Below are 21,614 nucleotides of genomic sequence, written 5' to 3' on the forward strand. Positions count from 1 at the left end.
GTGGCCCAACAGTTGACCTTGTGGTTCACAGTTCAGTGCATATCCTATGGAGCCACCGTGCTCCCAGATAGATAATGTTGTTAAGTACTGTCCATTTGGTTTGACTCATAGCGACCCTGTATAAGGCTTCCAAGGCTTTATGTGTGGCGCTGTGGGTTAATGCACTAGACTGCAAGGTCAGTTTGGACTGCAATGTTGGCAGTTCAAACCCACCGTAGGTCACTGTTAGTCCACCGACTTAATGGCACTTAACAACAACAACTACAACACATCTCGGAAGCAGAAAATCTTATCTTTCTCCAGGAGAGTGGCTGGTGAGTTTGAACCACAGACCTTGTGGCTCTCAGCCCTATGCTTATCATATGGAGCCACTGCACTCCCCAGATAAATATAATAGGATTCTTCTATCTCTACTTTCCTTTTTTTTTTTTCAATTAAAAAATGAATGCTGCATTTTATCAAAAGCTTTTTCATTGATGAATTACTATAACAGATTTCCTGAGACTGAACCATCCTTGCATTGCCAACTATATTTAATTGTAGTTTATATTTAATGTATTGCTGGAATTTTTCATCTTTGGACTAAGGAGCACTAGGGATGGGAGTGAAAAATCTTTTAACAGGCTCTTTTATTTAGATGGTGTTAAAACTTTGTAAAATGAGACGAGAAACTTTTATTTCTTTGTTTTTTTTAAAAAACTGAATTGTCTTCCTCCTCCAATACTACTTCTCAGTCTACCAGCGTTATTGTGTCTTGGTGAGTGTGTCTATCTGTCAGTCTCTCCTCACCCTTCTTTAATACACATTTACACACCCAAATTAATGTTTAAATACTGAAAAAACTCCTGGTGAAACTGAACCAGGCACCTTTTCAGTTTCTACTGTAATTATTGATTAATGTAGTCAAGTGTTCTTTCTCCTCCTATGGTAGAGTCAAAACTTAATTTCTGCAGAAAGTTCTTCATTGTATCAGTATTTCCAAATTTGTTTCCTTAGAGCTTATTTCCTATTTTGTGGCTGTTGTTGTTGTTAAGTGCCATTGACTCAGATCCAACCCATAGTTTCCGACAAACGACTGGTGATCTTGAACCGCTGACCTTGCAGTTCAAACGGCTTTGCAGTCTGATGCATTAATCCACAGCGCCACACCAGAACCCCTATTTTGTGGCTAGTGTACATTTTTGCTCGCTCTCTCTCTCTCTCTCTCTCTCTTTTTCTCTTTAGCTTTGCCTGGATGTTTATTTACCTTTTGGATTTTAACTCCCAAGAACAAATTCTTGAATTTCTTTATAGTGTTTATTCTGACTTTTATATTCCTATTTTTGTAATTTTAGCTCTGATGTATATGAGTTCTTTCCTCCTTCTGTAGATATAATTTTGTGGCTACAAATTGTAGACTTTTTTTTGTCATTGTGTAACTCTCAGTTTTATTACATGTGGACATAGTAATCAAGCAAAAGAATATTATTAAAGGGATTGACATTCCACGGGCTGTACTTTGTTGTTATTAAGTGTTGTGGAGTCAATTCTCACTCACAGTGACCCTGTATAGGGTTTCTGAGGAGTGGCTGGTAGGTTTGAATAGCTGACCATGTGGTTATCAGTCCAGTACTTATCCTACAGGGCCATACTGAGACTCCTAGGAGATGTGATTTAGTAATGATAAAAAGTTTTCAACTTTTAATTAACCTTATTACTTAGTTGTCTAAATAGAATAGGGATATGACTCCTGAATAGGGATATGACTCCTGATATGGACTTGGAACCACAAGGTCGGCAGTTCAAACCAAGCAGCTGCTCCTCAGAAACCCTATACAGGGTCTCTATAAGTCTGAACAGACTTCACAGCACTGACTACTATAACTAATGATAGTGTTGGTGGTGTGTGCCATGGAATCGGTTCTGACTCAGCAACCCTATGTAGGGTTCCCAAGGCTATAAATCTTTATGGGAGCAGAAAGCCTCATTTTTCTCCCGCAGAGTAACTAGTGGATTTCAACTGCTGACCTTGTGGTTTGCAGTCCAACTTGTAACCTACTGCTCTACCTGAGCTCCTTATGATGAGAATTGTGTGTATGATAGCCTCTAAACTCACCGCTACTAAATAATACCTCAACATTTCTCTTTTCAAAATCCACCAACTTTCTTAAATCAATAAGAAAAATAATTATTTAACATTAAATGCAATTTGTTTTCAGTATGTTATGAGTGCTGGTGTGGCACTATAGGATAAGCACTAGGTTATAACCACTAGGTTGATTTGAATCTCAGGGCCAGCAGTTGATACCTACCAGCCGTTCCTCAGAAACCCTATACAGGGTTGCTGCAAGTCAGAACCAACTCTGCAGCACTTAACAACAACTGGGGTGGTTAAAGGAGTCCTTGTGGCTCCTTTAACGTGCTTGGCTGCTAAGCAAAAGGTTGGAAGTTCGAACCCACCAGCTTCTCTGCTGGAGAAAGATGTGGCAGTCTGCTTCCATAAAGATTTATAGCCTTGCAAATTCTACAGGGCAGTTCTACTCTGCCCTATAGTGTCACTGTAAATTAGAACCAACTCGACAGCAACAGGTTTTGTTTTGTTTGGTTTTTAATTGTCAAGATTAATACTCTCTTTAGCATCAAACTTTTTGCTATAGCCTAAGGAGCTCTGGTAGCGTAGTGGTAATGAATCGGGCTATGAAGCGCAAAGTCAGCAGTTCGAAACTACCAGCTGCTCTGCGGGAGAAAGATGAGGCTTTCTGCTCCCGTAAAGATTTACAGCCTCGGAAACCCTGTATAGGGTCGCTATGGGTCGGAACCAACTCCATGGCACTTAACAACAACAACAAGCATTTTTTATTTTTATTTTTTTATTTTAGAACATTTTTGGCTGTAATTTAAAGGAAGGTAGCTCTGGTAATGTAGTGGTAATGAACTGGGCTGCTGATCCTCACTGTCAGCAGTTTGAAACTACCAGCTGTTCCGTGGGAGAATGATGAGGCTTTCTGCTCCTGTAAAGATTTATAGCCTCAGAAACCCTGTACAGGGTCACTATGAGTCAGAACTGACTCTGAGGCACATAACAACAAAACAACAAAACCAACGGTTGTTTATTAGGTGGTGGATGGATTATATATAATTATAAATTAATGCACACATATAGTATAAGTTTAAACATATTTGTTGTAAACACGTTTTTAAATCCCTGCTGATCACTCTGGTTAAAATGGACTCCAGACCCTCCCTTGGGATATCAATGTCTGACTTCAGGACAACTTGCATTTTAATGCATTGCTTCAAAACAGTTCTGTCATGGCTGACAAAACAAAATAGAAACAGAACAGAATTTTTACAATTTGGGTGATTCTTATTGATAACCAAAATGGGGAAAAGTACAGCTGGAAGTCATGGAATGGGAGACTAGGAAGAGGTGAAGTAAGTCCTTTAAATCCTATGGAGGAGCCTTATACAGGAGATTGGATTATTGGCAGAACTATGGAGAACCAAATACATTCAGAGTTGTGCAGTTGGTCACCATCTTTGAGGAGGCACTGCCGTCTTTAAAGCTTTGCTTTAATGTTAAGTAAAATTGCCTGCAATCTAAAATAATTGTGACCAATCCCTTCCTACTCAACAAATTCTTCATCACAGTTACTTCACTTGCTACATGTGCAGCTTTTAAATCCTTGAAGACACTTCGAGCCTTTTTTTGCACTAAAGTAAGAACCATATGCCCCTGTGCAATTGTTGTACAAATTCAATTTACAAATACATTTAGAAATGGACTTGGTTAGTAATCTGAGCTTGCCGATGGTTGATTTACTGTGTTAGCTTTGAGCGCCACCTGCTGGCTAATAACTGTTGTTGTTAAGTGCCTTTGAGTTGCTTCCAACTCATAGAGACCTGAGTATAGGGTTTCCGAGGAGCAGCTGGTGGGTTTGAACCACTGACCTTGACGCTAGCAGTCCAGTGCTTATCCTGCAGCGCCACAGGACTGCAGGTCACTGGAGCATGAATAATATCTTCCTTAATTCAAAATCTTTTCACACTGGTAAAGTGGTTTGATGAATTTTATATTTAATATCCCAACCAAGCAGCCAGCCAATTTTTTTAAAAATGCAAGCCAAATCATACTTCCCATAATAGCTAAAATTTTTTATTCTCTTCCCCAGATTACTGTTTACTTGTTTCAAGTATCCATTTTACTTTTCTAAAATAGGGTACGAAAACTTAGAAGGACATCAGAGAACTTCTCTTACCACATGTTTTTTCAAGCAAGGAAATAGGTCCAGAAAATACTTCACAAAAAATTCTCCCTAAAGAATCATTTTTCTCTTCTATTTTGGTAGCATTCTCATAGGGTTGTTCAACCTAAACATTATTGAAATTTTGAACCAGGCAAGTTTTTGCTCTGGGAAGCCTACCTGTGTGCTGTAGGATCTTTGGCCTCTATCAGATGTGCCAGTAGCACTCTTAAGTTGTGACAGTTAAAAATGTCCCACATACTACAAAATGCCCCTGGGGGACAGAACAAGAGCACTATCATAACTTCTTTTAATCTGGCTCAGTCCAGAAGTCACACTCCTAAATTAAAATACATCTATCCACTATGCTTACATACAGGTAATACCATAAATAATATGTGAAACAAAAAATAACCAGAGTTCATCCGTAAATGGAAGGTTAAGTTAAGCAGGAGGAAAGAAAGTCTATGAGAATTTCAGAAGTACTGTTTTGTTTTATGTGGTTAGGGGTTGGGCTGCTAACTGAAAGACTGGCAGTTCAAAACCACCAGCCACTCCATGGGAGACAGATGAGGTTATCTGCTCTTGTGACTGTCTCAGAAACTCTATATACAGTCATATGAGTAAGCATTGACTCAGTGGCAGTGAGTTTGGGTTTAAATTGAGAAGGAATTGGTAAGTTGCATACAGGGAAGTATCAAGTCAAGATTCTCTGTAGTTGAAGATGTGTAGTTTATGTAATATAGTCCCACGTAGAAAAAAAAAATTTAATGAAGACATTAAAAAAGGAAAAACGTTGAAATCGTTTTTCACTCTCCTACATTATTTCTGTATGATAATATTATACCATGTAGCTAAAGAAAAGATTTAGCTAGTATTCAAGTAGAAACAAAAATAGCAATAGAGAAAGGTATGTTTTTGTTGTTGTGTGCTATTGAGACAGTTCTAACCCATTGCGACCCTGTACAGGGTTTCTGAGGAGTGGCTGGTGAGCTAGAATCTTCAACCTTGAAGTTCAAACCAACTTTGCAATCCAACGCATTTAACCCACAGTGCCAAATCAGGATGTGTACAGAAAGGGATAGTAGTTTGTAAAATCTTTAAATTCATCATTAATTTCTAGTATTTAATAAAACAGGTATTCTACCTCCTTTCTCAATGTTGCTATTAATTTCTTTTAAGACCACTATGCTGTTGCACTGTGCTGGACTGTAAAAGTTGTCTTGAAGGGCAAGGTCGGCAATTCAAGCTCCCAGCTGCTCCTTGGAAACACTTTAAAGGTTCTCTAGGAGTCAGAACTAACACAACTGCGCTTAACAACAACATGCTTAAGCTATTATTAAAAACTTAAGTTGGTTGATTGTCTCTGTAATCAGAAGTGTGGGCAGTACCTTTTTCTCTTGTAGCCTCTTAAAATCAATTGGCTCTTCATAATTAAACTTCAAGCTAGTGTGTCAGTACGTTTTTTACTGAAATTCCAACTCAGATTAGTTGTTAATAAAGTATTTACAAAATAAATCAGTAGGTAGTAGAACTAGGAAAGAAGTGGGTTTTTGTTTGTTTTTTTTTAACCTATTAAATCATTTCAAGTAACAGGACACTAACTTTTATTGCCATAGTACTTCATACTTTATAAAATCAATTCACAGCTGCTATCTCATTTCATTCTCAAAACAATTTGCCCAAAGACACACAGTTTACAAGTGAGTTTCTTATAATCTGGTAAGGGACATAAACCTAGATCTCCTGACTAAATCAATTTTTGTTTCACTATATTGTACTGTTTGTTCTCCCAACATATATATTACTAGCAAATTCTATTTTAAAAAGTATAGTGTTAGCTTGTGGGAAGATTAAAGACATTCTAATCAGAATCCTGAAAAATAATGATGAGTTTCATGTTTTGCTTTGTTTTTTAATCTGAAAATAATGATGGTATCATTTATCTATCTGGCTACTGTGAAAATGAGCCCTATCATTGGGATTGATTTGGTGTTACTCAGAAAGTAAAATGCTATTTCAAAAGATGCTTTGAACACACTAGCATTAGAAAAGAGAATTACAATACTATTTTTTTTTTAAGCGTGCACTGTGATATGAGCAAATAATGGTTTCATGATCCATTTCTAAAGTAAAGGAGGCATGTATATTAGAGAGGAGTGTTTATAAACTTCATGTTAATTTTGGTGAATAGAATGATGAGAAAAAACAAATTGGTTTAAAACTCTGATACTTGTTTCTGCTTTGATGCAGATTTTTTTTTAAAGGTTTAGCATATTTTTTATTAATGTGCTTATTAGCAAAATGAAAACATGTTTATTGGCATAGAACAGAATGATTTTAATACCCAGTTTTTACAAATCTAAACTTTGGAATTTTTTTTTATCATTTCACAAAATATTTTCACAAACTCAATTTAAACTCAGTATTCTATCACAATAGAGTATAAGAGTAAGCATTGCTGCACTTAAGAAAGTACTACACCCATTTGTTAAAATTTCAGGCTCATATACTGTTAATATATTAAATCTCAAGCCCTGAATTAAGCTGTACTAATGACTAGTTTACAATGAAATTAATTACATTAAAGTATTTTGTACTTTAAATACAAGAAATATATTTCACATTATGTCGTTTTTGCCTATGTATGTGTTTATTATGTCTATTTTTCAAATTACAGTCGGCTGCAAATCCTGAGACTCTGAACTCAACAATCTCCCGAGAGGCCAGCACCCAGTCCGCATCAGCTACAACCAACCAAGGCTATGTTTTACCAGAAGGGAAAATCATGCCAAACACTGTTTTTGTTGGTGGAATTGATGTCAGGGTATGGTATTCATGCTTAATTTTTATAATAATATATGTTATGAGTAATGAAATTTTGGCCCTATTGCAAACTTAACGATTAAAAAAAAATACTTTATACCAGTTTGGATTACGTATTATGTTTAACCCGTGTTGTTATTAAGTACTGTTGAGTCTGTTCTGACTCATAGCGACCCAGTATAAGGTTTCTGAGGAGCAACTGGTGGATTTGAACTGCTGACCTTGTGGTTCACTGTCCAGTGCTGATCCACAGTGCACACCACAGCCCATCATTGTTGTTATGTACCATGGAGTCGTTTTCGACTCATAGCGATCCTGTACAGGGTTTACCGAGGCTGTAAATCTTTATGGGTGCAGAAAGCCTCATCTTTCTCCGGCAGAACTGCTGGTGGTTTCAAACTGCTGACCATGAGGTTAGCAGCCTGACTCATAATACTATGCTACCAGCGCTCCTTACCATAGCCCATTGTTGTTGTTAAGGTCCGTCAAGTCAGTTCTGACCCATAGTGACCCTGTATAGGGTTTCCGAGCAGCATCTGGTAAGCTTGAATTGCTGACTTCGCATAGCCCATAGAGACTAGCAATATCTTAATAAAGTGCTACGGGTAATTTCAGGATAGTTGGAAGAGATATTTCACCTCACCAAATCTTCTTTAGAAAAATTCAAAAATTTGAATGCTGAATTTTTATTCTTTAAGTTAAATTCTTTTCCATAGATGGATGAAACCGAAATTAGAAGTTTCTTTGCTAGATATGGATCAGTAAAAGAAGTGAAGATAATCACGGATAGAACTGGTGTGTCCAAAGGGTGAGTATAAATGATCAAAATTACCTGAACCATAGCAGCTGTAAAGTTAATACACTGAATATCTAACCAAAAGGTTGGCACCCATGGGCACCTTAGAAGAAAGGCCTGGAGAGCTACTTTTGAAAAACCAGCCATTGGAAACCCTATGAAGTACCATTCTTTCACAAACATGGAATTGTTCTAAGCTGGAATTGACTCAAGAGCAATGTTTTAGATTTAGTATTATAGAAGAAGCCTTTGAAACTGGCATTCTTGCATAAATGAAATTTGTTGCTCTGTTAGTTTTTGTGTAGATGTTTGCTGTAAGATGTTTTAATAATTTTCCTAATGTTGGTATATAAATATAACCTATCCTCATTTATTAAGCATAAGTAGATTTATCAGTTTTTAATCAAATAGTTTCTTCTCAAGTTGCACAGTATCTTAAATTTTAACCATCTTGCCACAGATAGTAAATTATATTTGGGTTCATAGATAAAGAAGTCTCTGTTAATGAAAGAAGTTCCCGTGCTACCTTAAACTTAGTACATTGATTCTGACATTGATTAGAATAGAATGAAAAAAGCACTAATATTTATAGATGGCCTATCATGTACATCTTACACATATTTATCTTAGTATTTTATTCATCCTTTATCATTATCACTTCTGTCTAATATTAACATAAATTCTTAGCCATATACTTTATGGTGGTGATTTTACACTTCTTTTATCTGCCTTTCTAGCTATGGATTTGTTTCATTTTATAATGATGTGGATGTGCAGAAGATAGTAGAAGTAAGTAATGTCATAGAAAAAAATTCCTTATTTAGCTTATTGATGTAATGTTTAGTATTGTTTGAGTGCTGACTATTGAATATTATATAAAATACAGAGAAAGGTATTGTATATAATTTATACAAAAAGCAGGTATTTACTGTTTGAAATCTAAATTTACACAGTCTTACATAAATTGTCAGAGTCTGTTTCATTTTGATTGGAGACCGAATTTCATGACCGAGATGTAGGAAAGGTTGAAAACAGGATGAAATGATTTTTTATTTTTTAATTGTAGTTGACACCTTTCAACGTACCTTAATAGTGATAATTTTTTATTTGGTCTGTTCTTAACCACTAATACTCTGTAATAGTAGTTAGAGTACTTGGGGTTGTCGTAGTTTCTTTTGTTGTTGTTTTTAAGTGCCCTGGAATTAGTTTTGACTTACAGCCATATATACGGTTTCTGAGGAACAACTGATGGGTTTGAACCACCAATCTTGTGGTAACAGTCCTTGTGGCTAGCTTTCACCCACAGTATCACAAAGAAATGCTGCAGATTAGTGACTTTAATGATTAGAAGTTGTTTTGTTTTATTTTGTTTCAGTTTAGAAGGCTAGGCCCAAATATAGGGCTGATTCTAGGTCATTGCTCTCTTTCTGCTGTTGAAGAAAATCCTCGTCTACGTTTCTCTAGCATTCTTCTTGGCATTCCTTGAAGATCTCTACATGGTTTCTAGTGTCTTATTTCTGTTCCTGCTTGTTGTTAAGTACCATCGAGTCAGTACCAACTCATAGTGACCCTGTATAGGGTTTCCAAGGAGCAGCTGGTAACCTTGAACTGCCAACCTTGCAGTTCAAAGCAGCCTTGCAATCCAGCACATTAACCTACAGCACCACACCAGGACTCCATTTACATCTCAAAAAGGGATGGGTTTAAATCACTCCCTAGAGGGTTATGATATCGTTAACATAACAAAGAAAACCCTATTTTCAAATAACAACCACAGAGTTAGGATTTACAGACATATTTGGGGGCATACTTTAATTCATAACAAGGGTATGTACTTAATCTTAAAAGTAAAGGGTTGAAAATTGGTTTTAATTCTATTATTATTTCATTTTCAGTCACAGATAAACTTCCATGGTAAAAAGCTAAAACTGGGCCCTGCAATCAGGAAACAAAATTTGTGTGAGTAAAGGAAGAAATTGTTGTTGACATAAGTATAGCTTTGCAGAGAAATAAAATAGGCTTTGTTTTCTTTTTCTTTCTTAAAAAGGTGCTTATCATGTGCAGCCGCGTCCTTTGGTTTTTAATCCTCCTCCTCCACCACAATTTCAGAGTGTCTGGAATAATCCAAACACTGAAACTTACATGCAGCCTCCAACTATAATGAATCCTATAACTCAGTATGTTCAGGTAAGAATTGCCTATGTTCCAGTTTTTTTTGTTTGTTTATTACAGTATTAGAGCTCTTAAAGTTGGAAAGCACCTTAAAAGCCAGCCAACCTCATGACTTACCCTCTGTGCAATTATACCCACAACTTTCCTAAAAATAAGCAATAGAGTATCTGTTTGTATACCTAAATGATGCAAAATCTGTTATTTTTGTTAGAAATCTAAGCATGTTCATCCATAAATTAAGTTAGAATTTGCTTCTATATATAGCTTGTCAGTCTTTATGTCTATAGCCACAAAAGGTAAGTCATGAGACTGACTGACTCTTATGTTGCCTTCCAGCTCTAATATCGCTAATTTCTGCCCTTTTCCTCCATATTCCTAAAATATTTTAAGGCAGTTTTCCTTATGTGTCTGCTTGTCTTCTACAAACTTAGCAGTTTGTCCAGTTATTTGAAATGCCTTTCAGATGCAGACTTCTGGGTATATTCTAAAGTAGATAAATTTATGATTTATTTGACTATATTTGTAAACTCTGAGTTTCTGGTATATAATTTATCTGGTTCTGGTAATTTTAGTAAAGTGGGATTTGGCATACTTAAATATTTTCTATTGATAAATACTTTTTATTTCCTTCTTAGTTAATTTTACTTTCTTCAACTTGAAAGACATTTTCTTTGCAGGAAAAAAAAAAATAGCTTTGCAGTATCTTATCTTTGGAATTTACATTTTCTGTCTACCTGAAGTAGGGTCGATATGGGTCGGAACTGACTCGATGGCGCATAACAACAACAAAAGTAGAGTATATCTTTCTTTTCTTGCTCCTAAAAAAAAAAAAGAAAGAAAGAAAAGCCCAACTTGTTCCCAACATGTTTTGTGAGGGTGTGTTGTTTATGTATGCTGCTACCTATATGTTTGGAGTACTGATGTGGTGCTGTAGAATAAGCACTGGTCTGCTAACCACAAAGTCAGCATTTCTAATACACCAACTGCTCCTTGGAAACCCTGTACAGGGTTGCTAGGAGTTGAAACTGACTCAAAGGTAGTTAAGAACACCAACAACCTGTATGTTTATATATCAGTAAATGTTTACTGAAACATGAAAAAATTGTGTTCTTTACTTTTTATCTTATATGTTATTGTTGTATAGTGTTTCTCAGAAGCACTGGTGGGTTTGAAGTGCCAACCTTTTGTTTACCAGTCTAGTGCTTATCCTACAGTGCCACATCAGAACTCCATGCATACTGCACTTAATTTTTTAAAAGTGAAATACAGAGAGAGCCAAAAATGCCTGAAAGTATTTTTATAAAGAAACAGCAGATTTAGTAGTATGATATATTAATATAATACTAACATGGAAATCTGAACTTACAGAGCCTATCACAAGTATGAGAAGGAACTTCCAGGTGGGGATAAATAAATAAAAGTAGACTGACAGAATCAGTCACTTTTCTTGTCAGTTATCCTTTCCACTTCCCTACCCAAAAAGCTACCTTTCACTAAGAATATTGTTTTCTTTATGAAGTCAAATGAATGCAATTAGAATCCTGCATTGTTTCTCATAGAAAAGTGACCTATTAATACTTACTTTCCATATTTTGACTGCATTGGGAATACTCTGTTTTTTTATTTTGTTTTTCCTATTTACCTTGTTAATGTTGTTGATTTTTTTCTTGTAAACTTTATTTTTAGGCATATCCTCCGTATCCGAGTTCACCAGTTCAAGTTATCACTGGATATCAGCTGCCAGTATATAATTATCAGGTAATTTGAGATGGAACAAAATGATCTATTTGTTGTTGTTGTTAGGTGCCATTGAGTTGGTACTGACTCATAGCAACCCTATGCACAATAGAACAAAACACTGCCCAGTCTTGGGCCAGCCTCATAATCATTGCTACACTTGAGCCCATTGATGTTGCCACTGTGCCAATCCATCTTGTTGGAGGTCTTTCTCATTTTCTCTGACCCTCCACTTTTCAAAACATGGTATCTTTCTCCAGTGACTGGTCCCTCCTGATAATATGTCATCTATAAGAGATGAATTTGGCCATCCTGGCTTCCAAGGAGCACTCTGGTTGTACTTCTTCTAACACAGATCTGTTTGTTCTTTTGGTAGCCCATGGCACTTTCAATATTCTCCTCCAACACCATAACTCAAACTGATCAATTCTGCGGTCTCTACAAGAACAAAAGGATAATAGCCAATTTGTAGATTTAGATCCAAAGTATTTGCATTTGATTTTGCACACACACATGCACATAAACACAGAGACATTCAGGCAATATTCTTAGAAATTTCTCAAATATTTTAAGTCCTCTTTACTTTCAGCAAGCAAGGTTGTATCATTTGCCTATCACAGGATGTTAATGACTCTTCCTCCAATCCTGATGCCATATTTTTCTTCATATAACCCAGCTTCTCTGATTATTTGCTCAGCATACTAATTGAGTAAGTATGATGAAAGAATACAACCCTGTCACACAGCTTTCCTAATTTTAAACCATTCAGTGTTCCCTTGTTCTGTTTGAACAACTGCCTCTTGGTCTATGTACAGGTTCCTCATGAGCACAATTAAGTGTTCCAGAATACTTATACTTCCCAATGTTGTCCATAGCTTGTCTTGTTACACGCAGTCAAAAGCCTTTGTGTAGTTAATAAAGCACAGGTAAAAATCTTTCTGATATTCTCTGCTTTAAGCCAATATCCATCTGACCCCAGCAATGATATCCTAATGATTCCATGTCCTCTTCTGAATCTGGCTTGAACCTCTGGAAGTTCTCTGTCAATGTATGGTTGCAGCTGTGTCTTTATTACCTTTAGTAAAACTTTACTGATGTGGGATTTTAATGATATTGTCTGATTATTTCTGTATTCCGTTGGGTCACTTCTTTTTGGAATGGGCACAAATACTGATCTCTTCCAATCAGTTGGTCAGATAGTTGTCTTCCAAATTTCTTGGCATAGATGAGTGAGTGCCTCCAGTGCTGTTTCACTTTATTTGAAAGATTTCAATTTGTATTCCATCTATTCCTGGTGCCTTGTTCTTTTCCAATATGGTCAATGCACCTTGGACTTCTTCCTTCAGTATCATTGGCTCTTGATGATAGGCTACCTCTTGAAATGGATGGACATCTACCGTTTTTTTTGGTACAGTGACTGTGTATTCCTTCCATCTTTTTTTGATGTTTTCTGTCAGAGAATTTGTAATTTGGCCAGAGAATCCTTCAGTACCACAGGTTGAGGCTTGAATTTTTTCTTCATTTCCCTCAGCTTGACAAATGTTCTTCCCTTTTGGTTTTGTAACTCCAGGTCTTTGCACATTTCATTATAATATTTGTCTTTGTCTTCTCAAGCTGATCTTTGAAATGTTCTGTTCAGCTCTTGTACCACCTCATTTCTTCCATTTGTTTTAGCATCTCTATGCTGGAGAACAAGTCTCACAGTCTCTTCCAACATCCATTTTCGTCTTTTCTTTCTTTCTTGTCTTCTTAATGACCTTTTGCTTTCTTCCTGTGTTGTGATGTTTTAATGTCATCCCACAACTCTTCTGGTCTTTGGTCTTTAGTGTCTAATGCATCAAATTTGTTCTTTCAGATGATCTCTAAATTCAGGTGGGATATATTCAATGTGATACTTTGGCTCTCATGGACTTGTTTTCATTTTTTTCAACTTCAGTCTGAATTTGCATATGAACACTTGATAGTCTGTTCCACAATCTGCCTGTGGCATTGTTTTGGCTAATGATTTGGAACTTTTCCACCCTCTCTTTCCACAGGTGTAGTCAATTTGATCTCTGTGTATTCCATCTGGTGAGGTCCATGTGTATAGTGGTCTTCTATGCTATTTAAAAATGTATTTGAAATGAACATATCATTGGTCTTGCCAGAACTCTTACCATGCAATCTCAAGCATCATATCTATCACCAAGGCCGTATTTTCCAACTACTACTGATCCTTCCTCTTTGGTGCCAACCTTTACATTCCAGTCACCAGTAATTATCAATACACCTTGATTACATGTTTGTTCAACTTCAGACTGAAGAAGTTGGTGGTTGTTGTTGTTAGGTGCCATCAAGTCGGTACTGATCCATAGCAACCTTATGCACAGCAGAATGAAACACTTCCCGATCCTGGGCCAACCTCATTACTGTTGCCACGCTTGAGTCCGGCATTTCTGCTACTTGGCCAAGCCATTTCGTTGGGGGTCTTCCTCTTTTTCTCTGACCCTCCACCTTACCAAACATCATATCCTTCTTCAGCAACTGGTCCTGCCTGACAATATGTCTGAAGTATGAGAGGAGAAATTTGGCCATTTTGGCCTCCAAGGAGCACTCTGGCTGCACTTCTTCCAAGACAGATCTGTTGGTTATTTTGGCAGCCCATGGTGTTTTCAATATTCTCTTCCAATACCATAACTCAAAGCATCAGTTCTATCTATGGTCTTCCTTATTCACTGTCCAGCTTTCACATGCATATGAGGTTATTGAAAACACCATGGTTTGGGGCAGGCGCACCTTAGTCCTCAAGCTGACATCTTTGCTCTTCAACACTTTAAAAGGTCTTGTGCAGCAGATTTGCCTAATGCAATACATTGTTTGATTTCTTGACTGCTACTTCCTTGAGTGTTGATAGTTGATCAAGAAGAATGAAGTCCTTGACAACTTCAAACATTTCTCCGTTGATAAAAAATGTTGCTTATTGGTCCAGTGGTAAGGATTTTTGTGTTCTTTACATTGAGACGTAATCCATATCGAAGGCTGTGCTCTTTGATCTTCATCAATAAATGTTTTAAGTCCTCTTAAACATGAAGAAGTTGGTAGAATTCTTCAATTTCGTTGTCACTGATTTTAGTAGTTTGTGCATAAATATGAATAATAGTTGTATTAACTGGTCTTGTCTGTAGTTACGGTGATGTCGGTTCCGACTCATAGTGACCCTGTACAGGGTTTCCAAGGCTGTAAATCTTTATGGGAGCAGAAAGCCTCATCTTTCTCCCACGGAATAGCTGGTAGTTTCGAACTGCTGACCTTAAGGTTCGCAGCCCGATTCTTAACTGCTATGGTACCAGGGCTCCTTCTCTGTAGGCTCATGGATCTTATCGTATCACAGACAGCATTGTACCTCATGACAGATCTTGGTATGTTCTATTTGATGATTAATGCGATACCATTTCTCTTCAATTTGTCATTCCTCCCATAGTAAACCTTGTGATTATCAGATTGAAAATGGCCAACACCAATCCATTTCAGCTCACTAATGCCTAGGATATCTATATTTGTTTGTTCCATTTCATTTTTGACGATTTCCAGTTTTTCTAGATTTATACTTCGTACATTCCATATTCTGATTATTAATGGATGTTTACAGCTGTTTCTCTTCATTCTGAGGTGTGCCCCATCAGCAATGAAGGTCCTCATCATCATGGTCAACTCTACTTTGAGGAGGCAGCTCTTCCCCAGTCGCCTTTTGAGTTCCTTACAACCTGAGGGGCTCATTTTCTGGCACTGTATCTGACAGTGTTTCACTGCTATTCATAAGGTTTTCAGTGACTAAATATTCGGAAGTAGTCCTTCTCTCTATCTTCCTAGTCTGACTTCATCTGGATGCTCATCTGAAACCTGTCCACCGTGGGTCACCCTGCTGGTATTTAAAATAACTCTGGCATAGCTTCCAGAATCACAGCAACACACAAGCCACCACAGTACAACAAACTGACAGATGAGTGGTACAAATGATATGTGTTGGGATATTACTGAGTCTTTTAACACATATGTATAAATTTTCCAAATAGTTTATTGTTTAAACTAGTGAATTAGTCCTAAAATTTCCAAAAGAAAATTATATGCTTAGAATTAGGATCTTTTGTGTTATTTTAAAATAAAGAAGTGGTATTTTGTCAGAAATGTATTTAGCAAGTACTTTTCTGTGTTTTTTACGATTTGGTGTCTGCCTCTATATGTAAACATATATTCTTTCATTTTTGCTTTCAAATAGCTGGATTATCCAGGTTGACTTCTAAATTTTTCTAGGAGGATAGGTTGCAATAATAAATTCTTAGAACACTAAATTCCAATTATATTTAATAGTGTTTATTTTGGCTGGCTTCTCCAAAATGGTAGTTCTCTGAATTTCTTCACATAGATACAACCACATATAGGACCTATTTTTATATTATATTTGTAGTAAGAAATTTAAAAACTGTCACTTTTTTTTCTGAACATCATTTCTTCAGAGAATTGAGGAAAAGGTAGGGCTTTTACATGTAAGAATAACATTTAAGTATTTCAGATATTAGAAATATTAAGTACTACTACTTTCTTCTGTTTTGTTTCTTTTATAAGATCAAGGAGCCAATACAACAAATACTTGAAGATTAATATCTTTGATAAAATGTATAGATATATTTGGATAACTGTTGTTTTGTTTTTTTAAAGATGCCACCTCAGTGGCCTGTAGGGGAACAAAGGAGCTATGTTATACCTCAGGTAAAGTGAATTAGTTAAATATATACCTCCTGTTCTTTATTAGGAGTCCTGGTGTCACTCTGTGGGTTAAAGCTCCAGACTGCAAAGTTATTTGAACCAAAAGGTCCGTGGTTCAAGCTCACCAGTCGCTCCTTGGAAACCCTATACAGGGTCGCTATGAGTCAGGACTGACTCGACGGCAACAACAATTTTTTTATTAAGAATTATTTCCTAGATCATCATATATCTGTTGACTTACTGTCATATTTTTATTACCTAGAAATATTTTTAAATGCATTTTAATGTTATGTATTATATTTTACTAATTTTTGTTAAATGATTATATATACTCAGAAACTGTGCTTTTGTTTTTCAAGTTGTTTCTGTATGCTTAAGCAATGATTGCTGTACACATAATAGTTGCTCAGATACTTGTTGGTAGAGTATATAATTCAAGAAAGGCAGTATTACTGAAAATTTACAATTAGTATTGAATCTGCCTAGAATTTGCTTCTGGTTATGCTATCCATAAAAAAGTCTGTTAAAGTGAAATCGAGAAATGTCATTACTGTTAATACTGTTAAATATGGAAAGGAATAAAACAAAGGAGGGTAGAACCCCAGATACTGTTTGTCATTTATTATTAGGATTACATATGTGAAGACTGTAGAAAGTGTAAACTTCTAGGCACTCTTTTACTACATATTGGAATTTGTTTTTCTTGCTGCTAAGTGCCATGCAGTCGATTCCACTCAGAGCAACCCTGTATAGGGTTTCTGAGGCTATAAATCTCTTTAAGAGCAGAAAACCTAATCATTTTAATGTGGAGCAACTCATAGGGTTGAACTGCCCAGCTTGTACTTAGCAGTGCAATGCTTGTCCTACACTGCCACACCAAGACTCTTCTTTTTCTTAATGCTGTTGTTGTTAAGTGCTTTAAAGTCAATTATGACTCACAGTAAACTCCGTGTAGGGTTTCCAAGGAGAGTTGGTGGGTTTGAATCACCAACCTTAAGGTTAGCAATCCAGTGCTTATCCTACAGCACCACACCAGAAGAGCTGTGTTCATTCTGATTATGTTGAGGCTTAGAAAATAGTTTCAGTATAAAAGTATGCCTTACGGCCTTTCAGATATTCAGTTTAAAATAGTTTCTAAAACAATATAATTGAATTTTAAGCACATCCCACAGTTACACTTTCAGTAGATGCTCACCATTTTATAGAATTGCTTTAAAAATGTATATGTAAAACTCTAATTATACTTTTATCATTTTAAATGGTAGGCTTATGCAACTGTTAACTACCACTGTAATGACGTTGATCCAGGAGCTGAAGTTTTGCAGAGCGAATGCTCAGTTCATGAAGCTGCTACATCCTCTGGCAACGGTCAACAAAAGGCAAATATCTAATTTTATTAATATTTCTATTTTTTCAAGTTTTAATAGCTTTTTGAAAAGCAATTTTCTCTACCCAAATGTATATTGCCATAAACATTACAGAACTTAAGTAATAATCCAGCAGTTATGTAAATACAGATAAATTTTCAGACACCCTCAAACTCCAAACTATCAGTGTGTACATAAACTTGAAGAATTAGCAGTTCTTTCTTCTCTTACATTTTCATTGTTCAGTTGTTTTTACTATAATAAATATTGGTTAATGTGATTTGGCAGAAGCAATGGGCAGCAGGTTCCCTGAGAAATTCTTTTCAAAAGAGGGAATAGTGTGAATTCTATCTATCTGGTCTTTTGCCAATTTAAATATTTACTTACCTTAATATTAATGTACAACTATTATGATGTATTCTCTGTAACATATATGGCAACAGTTCTCAAGAGTGGTAGAGTCACTAATAATAATTGAAATACTAAAGTAGCACTTTCTTTTTATCATTTAGAGCATATTCCTATAATAATACTTTGACTCTTGTATTTTCTTGTTTTCTTAAATAGGTGGGAATGTGGATATGATGTGCTGAGAATATGCATAACACTGACTGATTCCACCCACTGGGTGTGTGAATTTCATCCATGTGTTTCCTAGTGAAAAAATGCTGAGAACTAGTCAACCATGGGTGAAAAAATTTCCTGATTTGATGCTTGTTAAAGATTTAACAACAACAACAACAATACTGACATAGCTTACAGCATAATTATATTATCAAGTTTTGTTCTGGGTATTATTTTTGAAACATCGAAATTCACTGTTTCTTATTTAACAGAAAAAAACTGGAAGAGCCTTAACAAAGTACCTTAAGGTTCTAATAAAATTTAATTTTTTTCTTGAAGTAGTATTCTATCACTAAAGTTCTATATATACCTGGATCTTCCCCCCCCCATTGCTGTCCCCTTCCTCCCCCCACCGAAATAAAAAGTTTTAACAGTGGATGAAAAAAGGAATAGTCATTGGATTACTAGAAAAATTTGTGTTTCAGAAATCAGTGGACCGAAGCATACAGACAGTGGTATCTTGTCTATGTAATCCAGAGAGCCGACTGAGAAACTCTCTTGTTACCCAAGATGACTACTTTAAGGTATAAAGTAATAGTACACTTGAAAAAAATACATATGTCAGATTTGAAGCATCTTTTTCTTATTGCATATATATTTTGAAGGTAGAAAATCTAATTGAACTGTTAGCATTTGACACCTAGTAAATTACTGTGGATGGGTTTTACCTATCAGTGTATGAGTGTTTTGTGCTGCTCACACTTTGCTATAATACAGTTGTCCTTAGGAAAGAAACCTTTAACAGAATCTTAGAATTGAAAAGATTTGTGAATGAAAAAAAAGTGAAAATCAAATATTGACTTCACCAGACAGTAAAAGAAAATTCTAGGTAGAGAAAGCAAAACTGAAGAATACGTGAATCTTGTACCAAAGAGCAGAAAAGAAGTTGATCAGAAAATAAGTTGATCAGTCAGATAACATGCCGTGAACAATCTGGGGGGTGATGGGGTATAATGAAAAACAGAAACTGGAAAGAAATGGAAGTTGATTGATTCACAGTTGCTGAAGTAGAAAAGGATGTGGGTATTTGGTTGTAAAGAACTGGTTTCTGTTCCTGGTCCTACCACCTTGGATAAATCACTTAAACCTTAGTTGTTGTTGTTAAATGCCTTCACGTCAGTTCCGACCCATAGCAACCCTGTTTAGGGTTTCCAAGGAGCAGCTGGTGAGCTTGAACCATCAACCTTGCGGTTCAAACCAACTTTCCAGTTCCAGCACATGAAAAGTCTAAAATTAGGAGGCAGGACTAAAGGTCTATAAGTATGAAAAGGACTAACTGATAACTCTGATAGGGAAGGGATAATGTGCTTAGTAAAGCGGGAAAAAAATGATAGCTGCTTTATTGAAATAATCATGTTTTATCACACAATTCACCCTTTTAAAGTGCATAATCCAATAGTTGTTAGTAATCCACAAAGTTGTCCATGCATTATCACAATCAATTTTAGAACATGTTTATCACTTCAAAAAGAAACCCTCTACCCACTAAGCACTGAACTGCTAACTGCACGCTTTACAGTTCAACTTTCTTTGGAAACCTTATATACAGGGCTGCTAAGAGTTGGAACACACTCTTAGGTACTTAAAAATAGCAACCCACTTCCTGTTTTCCCTCCAGTCCTCTAATCCTAGGCAGCTACTAATATATATACTGTCTTTCTATAGATTTACCTATTCTAGACATTTCTTATAGATGGAATCATACAGTGGTATCTTTTGTGACTGCATACTTTCACTTAGTAGATGTTTTCAAGGTTTGTCTGTGGGGTAGCATGTATCAGTACTGCATTATTATTATTATTATTACTATTATTTTCTAAGTATGTTGTTAAATGCCGTCAGGTAGGTTCAACTCATAGCAATCTTGTATAGCTATAAATCTTTGCCAGAGCAGAATGCCTCCTCTTTCTCCCACGGAGTGGCTGGCAGACTTGAACTGCAGGCCTTGTGGTTCACAGTCTAGTACTTACCCTATGGAGCACTTTAGGTACATATTTTTTAATCCATTTGTCAGTTGAAAGATATTTATGTTGTTTCCACTTTTTGAATAATGCCATTAAGAACATTTCATGCACAAGTTTTTGTCTGGACACATGCTTTCATTTCTCTTGGGTGTATACCAAGGAATGGAATTGCTGAGTTATATGGTAACTCAGTGTTTAATCTTTTGAGGAACTGCCAGACTTGTGTGTAAAGCAGCTGCACTATTTTACATTCAAAGGAATTTTTTTACCATTGCTTTGTGTCTTAAACAGGGGAAGGACAATAGTTTTTTTTTCCATCTGTGAATGGACATAGGATGAAGCTTACAAAGGCTTTATAAAAGGTATACTGAGGACCTCATATAACATACCAAATAGTAGAAGCAGCTGGATCACGAGCAAGTTCTCACAGTCTTTGCAATAGGGGAAAAAATATTCATTGAAACTTGACATTTATTCTATTACTTCTTCAATCTGCATTGCTGTTGGTAGGTGCCATCAAATCAGTTACTAGAGGCTATATTTATGCTCCTTTACAGGAGCATAAAGCCTCATCTTTCTCCCGCTGATCAGTTGGTGGATTTGAACTTCTTAGCAGTCCAGTGCCTATCTTGCAGTGCCACCACTTCTTCTTTCAGTCTATCTAGATAGTACAATTTAAAAGGAAAGAACTGGGATTGTATGTCAACTTATACCTTGATAGGTTGTTGTTGCTATTGTTAGGTGCCATCAAGTCGGTACTGACTCATAGCGACCCTGTGCACAGCAGAACGAAACACTGCCCAATCCTGGGCCAACCTCACCATTGTTGCCACACTTGAGTGAGTCCCTTGATGGTGCCACTTGGCCAGTCCATTTCGCTGGGGGTCTTCCTCTTTTTCTCTGATCCTCCACCCTACCAAACATGATATCCTTCAGTGACTGGTCCCTCCTGATAATATGTCCAAAGTATGAGAGACCAAGTTTGGCCATCCTGGCCTCCAAGGAGCGCTCTGGCTGCACTTTTTCCACCATGTATCTGTTGGTTCTTATGGCAGCCCATGGCACTTTCAATATTCTCCTCTTAACACTAGAACTCGAATGTGTCAATTCTTCTACGGTCTTCTTATTTACTGTCCAGCTTTCGCATGCATATGAGGTTATT

At 36.4% G+C, this 21,614-nt stretch overlaps 1 protein-coding gene across 1 annotated transcript in view; it reads left to right on the forward strand.

Annotated features, from left to right (window-relative positions):
* The window catches only part of DAZL (deleted in azoospermia-like), a 35,287-nt gene that overhangs the window by 2,059 nt on the left and 11,614 nt on the right, over positions 1-21,614 (forward strand). The window contains exons 2-11 of the mRNA XM_006846630.1: positions 1,225-1,324; positions 6,904-7,050; positions 7,766-7,857; positions 8,583-8,634; positions 9,741-9,804; positions 9,893-10,032; positions 11,704-11,775; positions 16,450-16,500; positions 17,763-17,876; positions 18,914-19,012. Coding sequence (XP_006846693.1) covers positions 1,225-1,324; positions 6,904-7,050; positions 7,766-7,857; positions 8,583-8,634; positions 9,741-9,804; positions 9,893-10,032; positions 11,704-11,775; positions 16,450-16,500; positions 17,763-17,876; positions 18,914-19,012 — 931 coding nt within the window. The remainder of the gene's footprint in view (positions 1-1,224; positions 1,325-6,903; positions 7,051-7,765; positions 7,858-8,582; positions 8,635-9,740; positions 9,805-9,892; positions 10,033-11,703; positions 11,776-16,449; positions 16,501-17,762; positions 17,877-18,913; positions 19,013-21,614) is intronic.

The sequence above is a fragment of the Chrysochloris asiatica genome, unplaced genomic scaffold, assembly GCF_000296735.1.
Source record: "Chrysochloris asiatica unplaced genomic scaffold, ChrAsi1.0 scaffold00028, whole genome shotgun sequence".
NCBI classification, from domain to species: Eukaryota; Metazoa; Chordata; class Mammalia; order Afrosoricida; family Chrysochloridae; genus Chrysochloris; species Chrysochloris asiatica.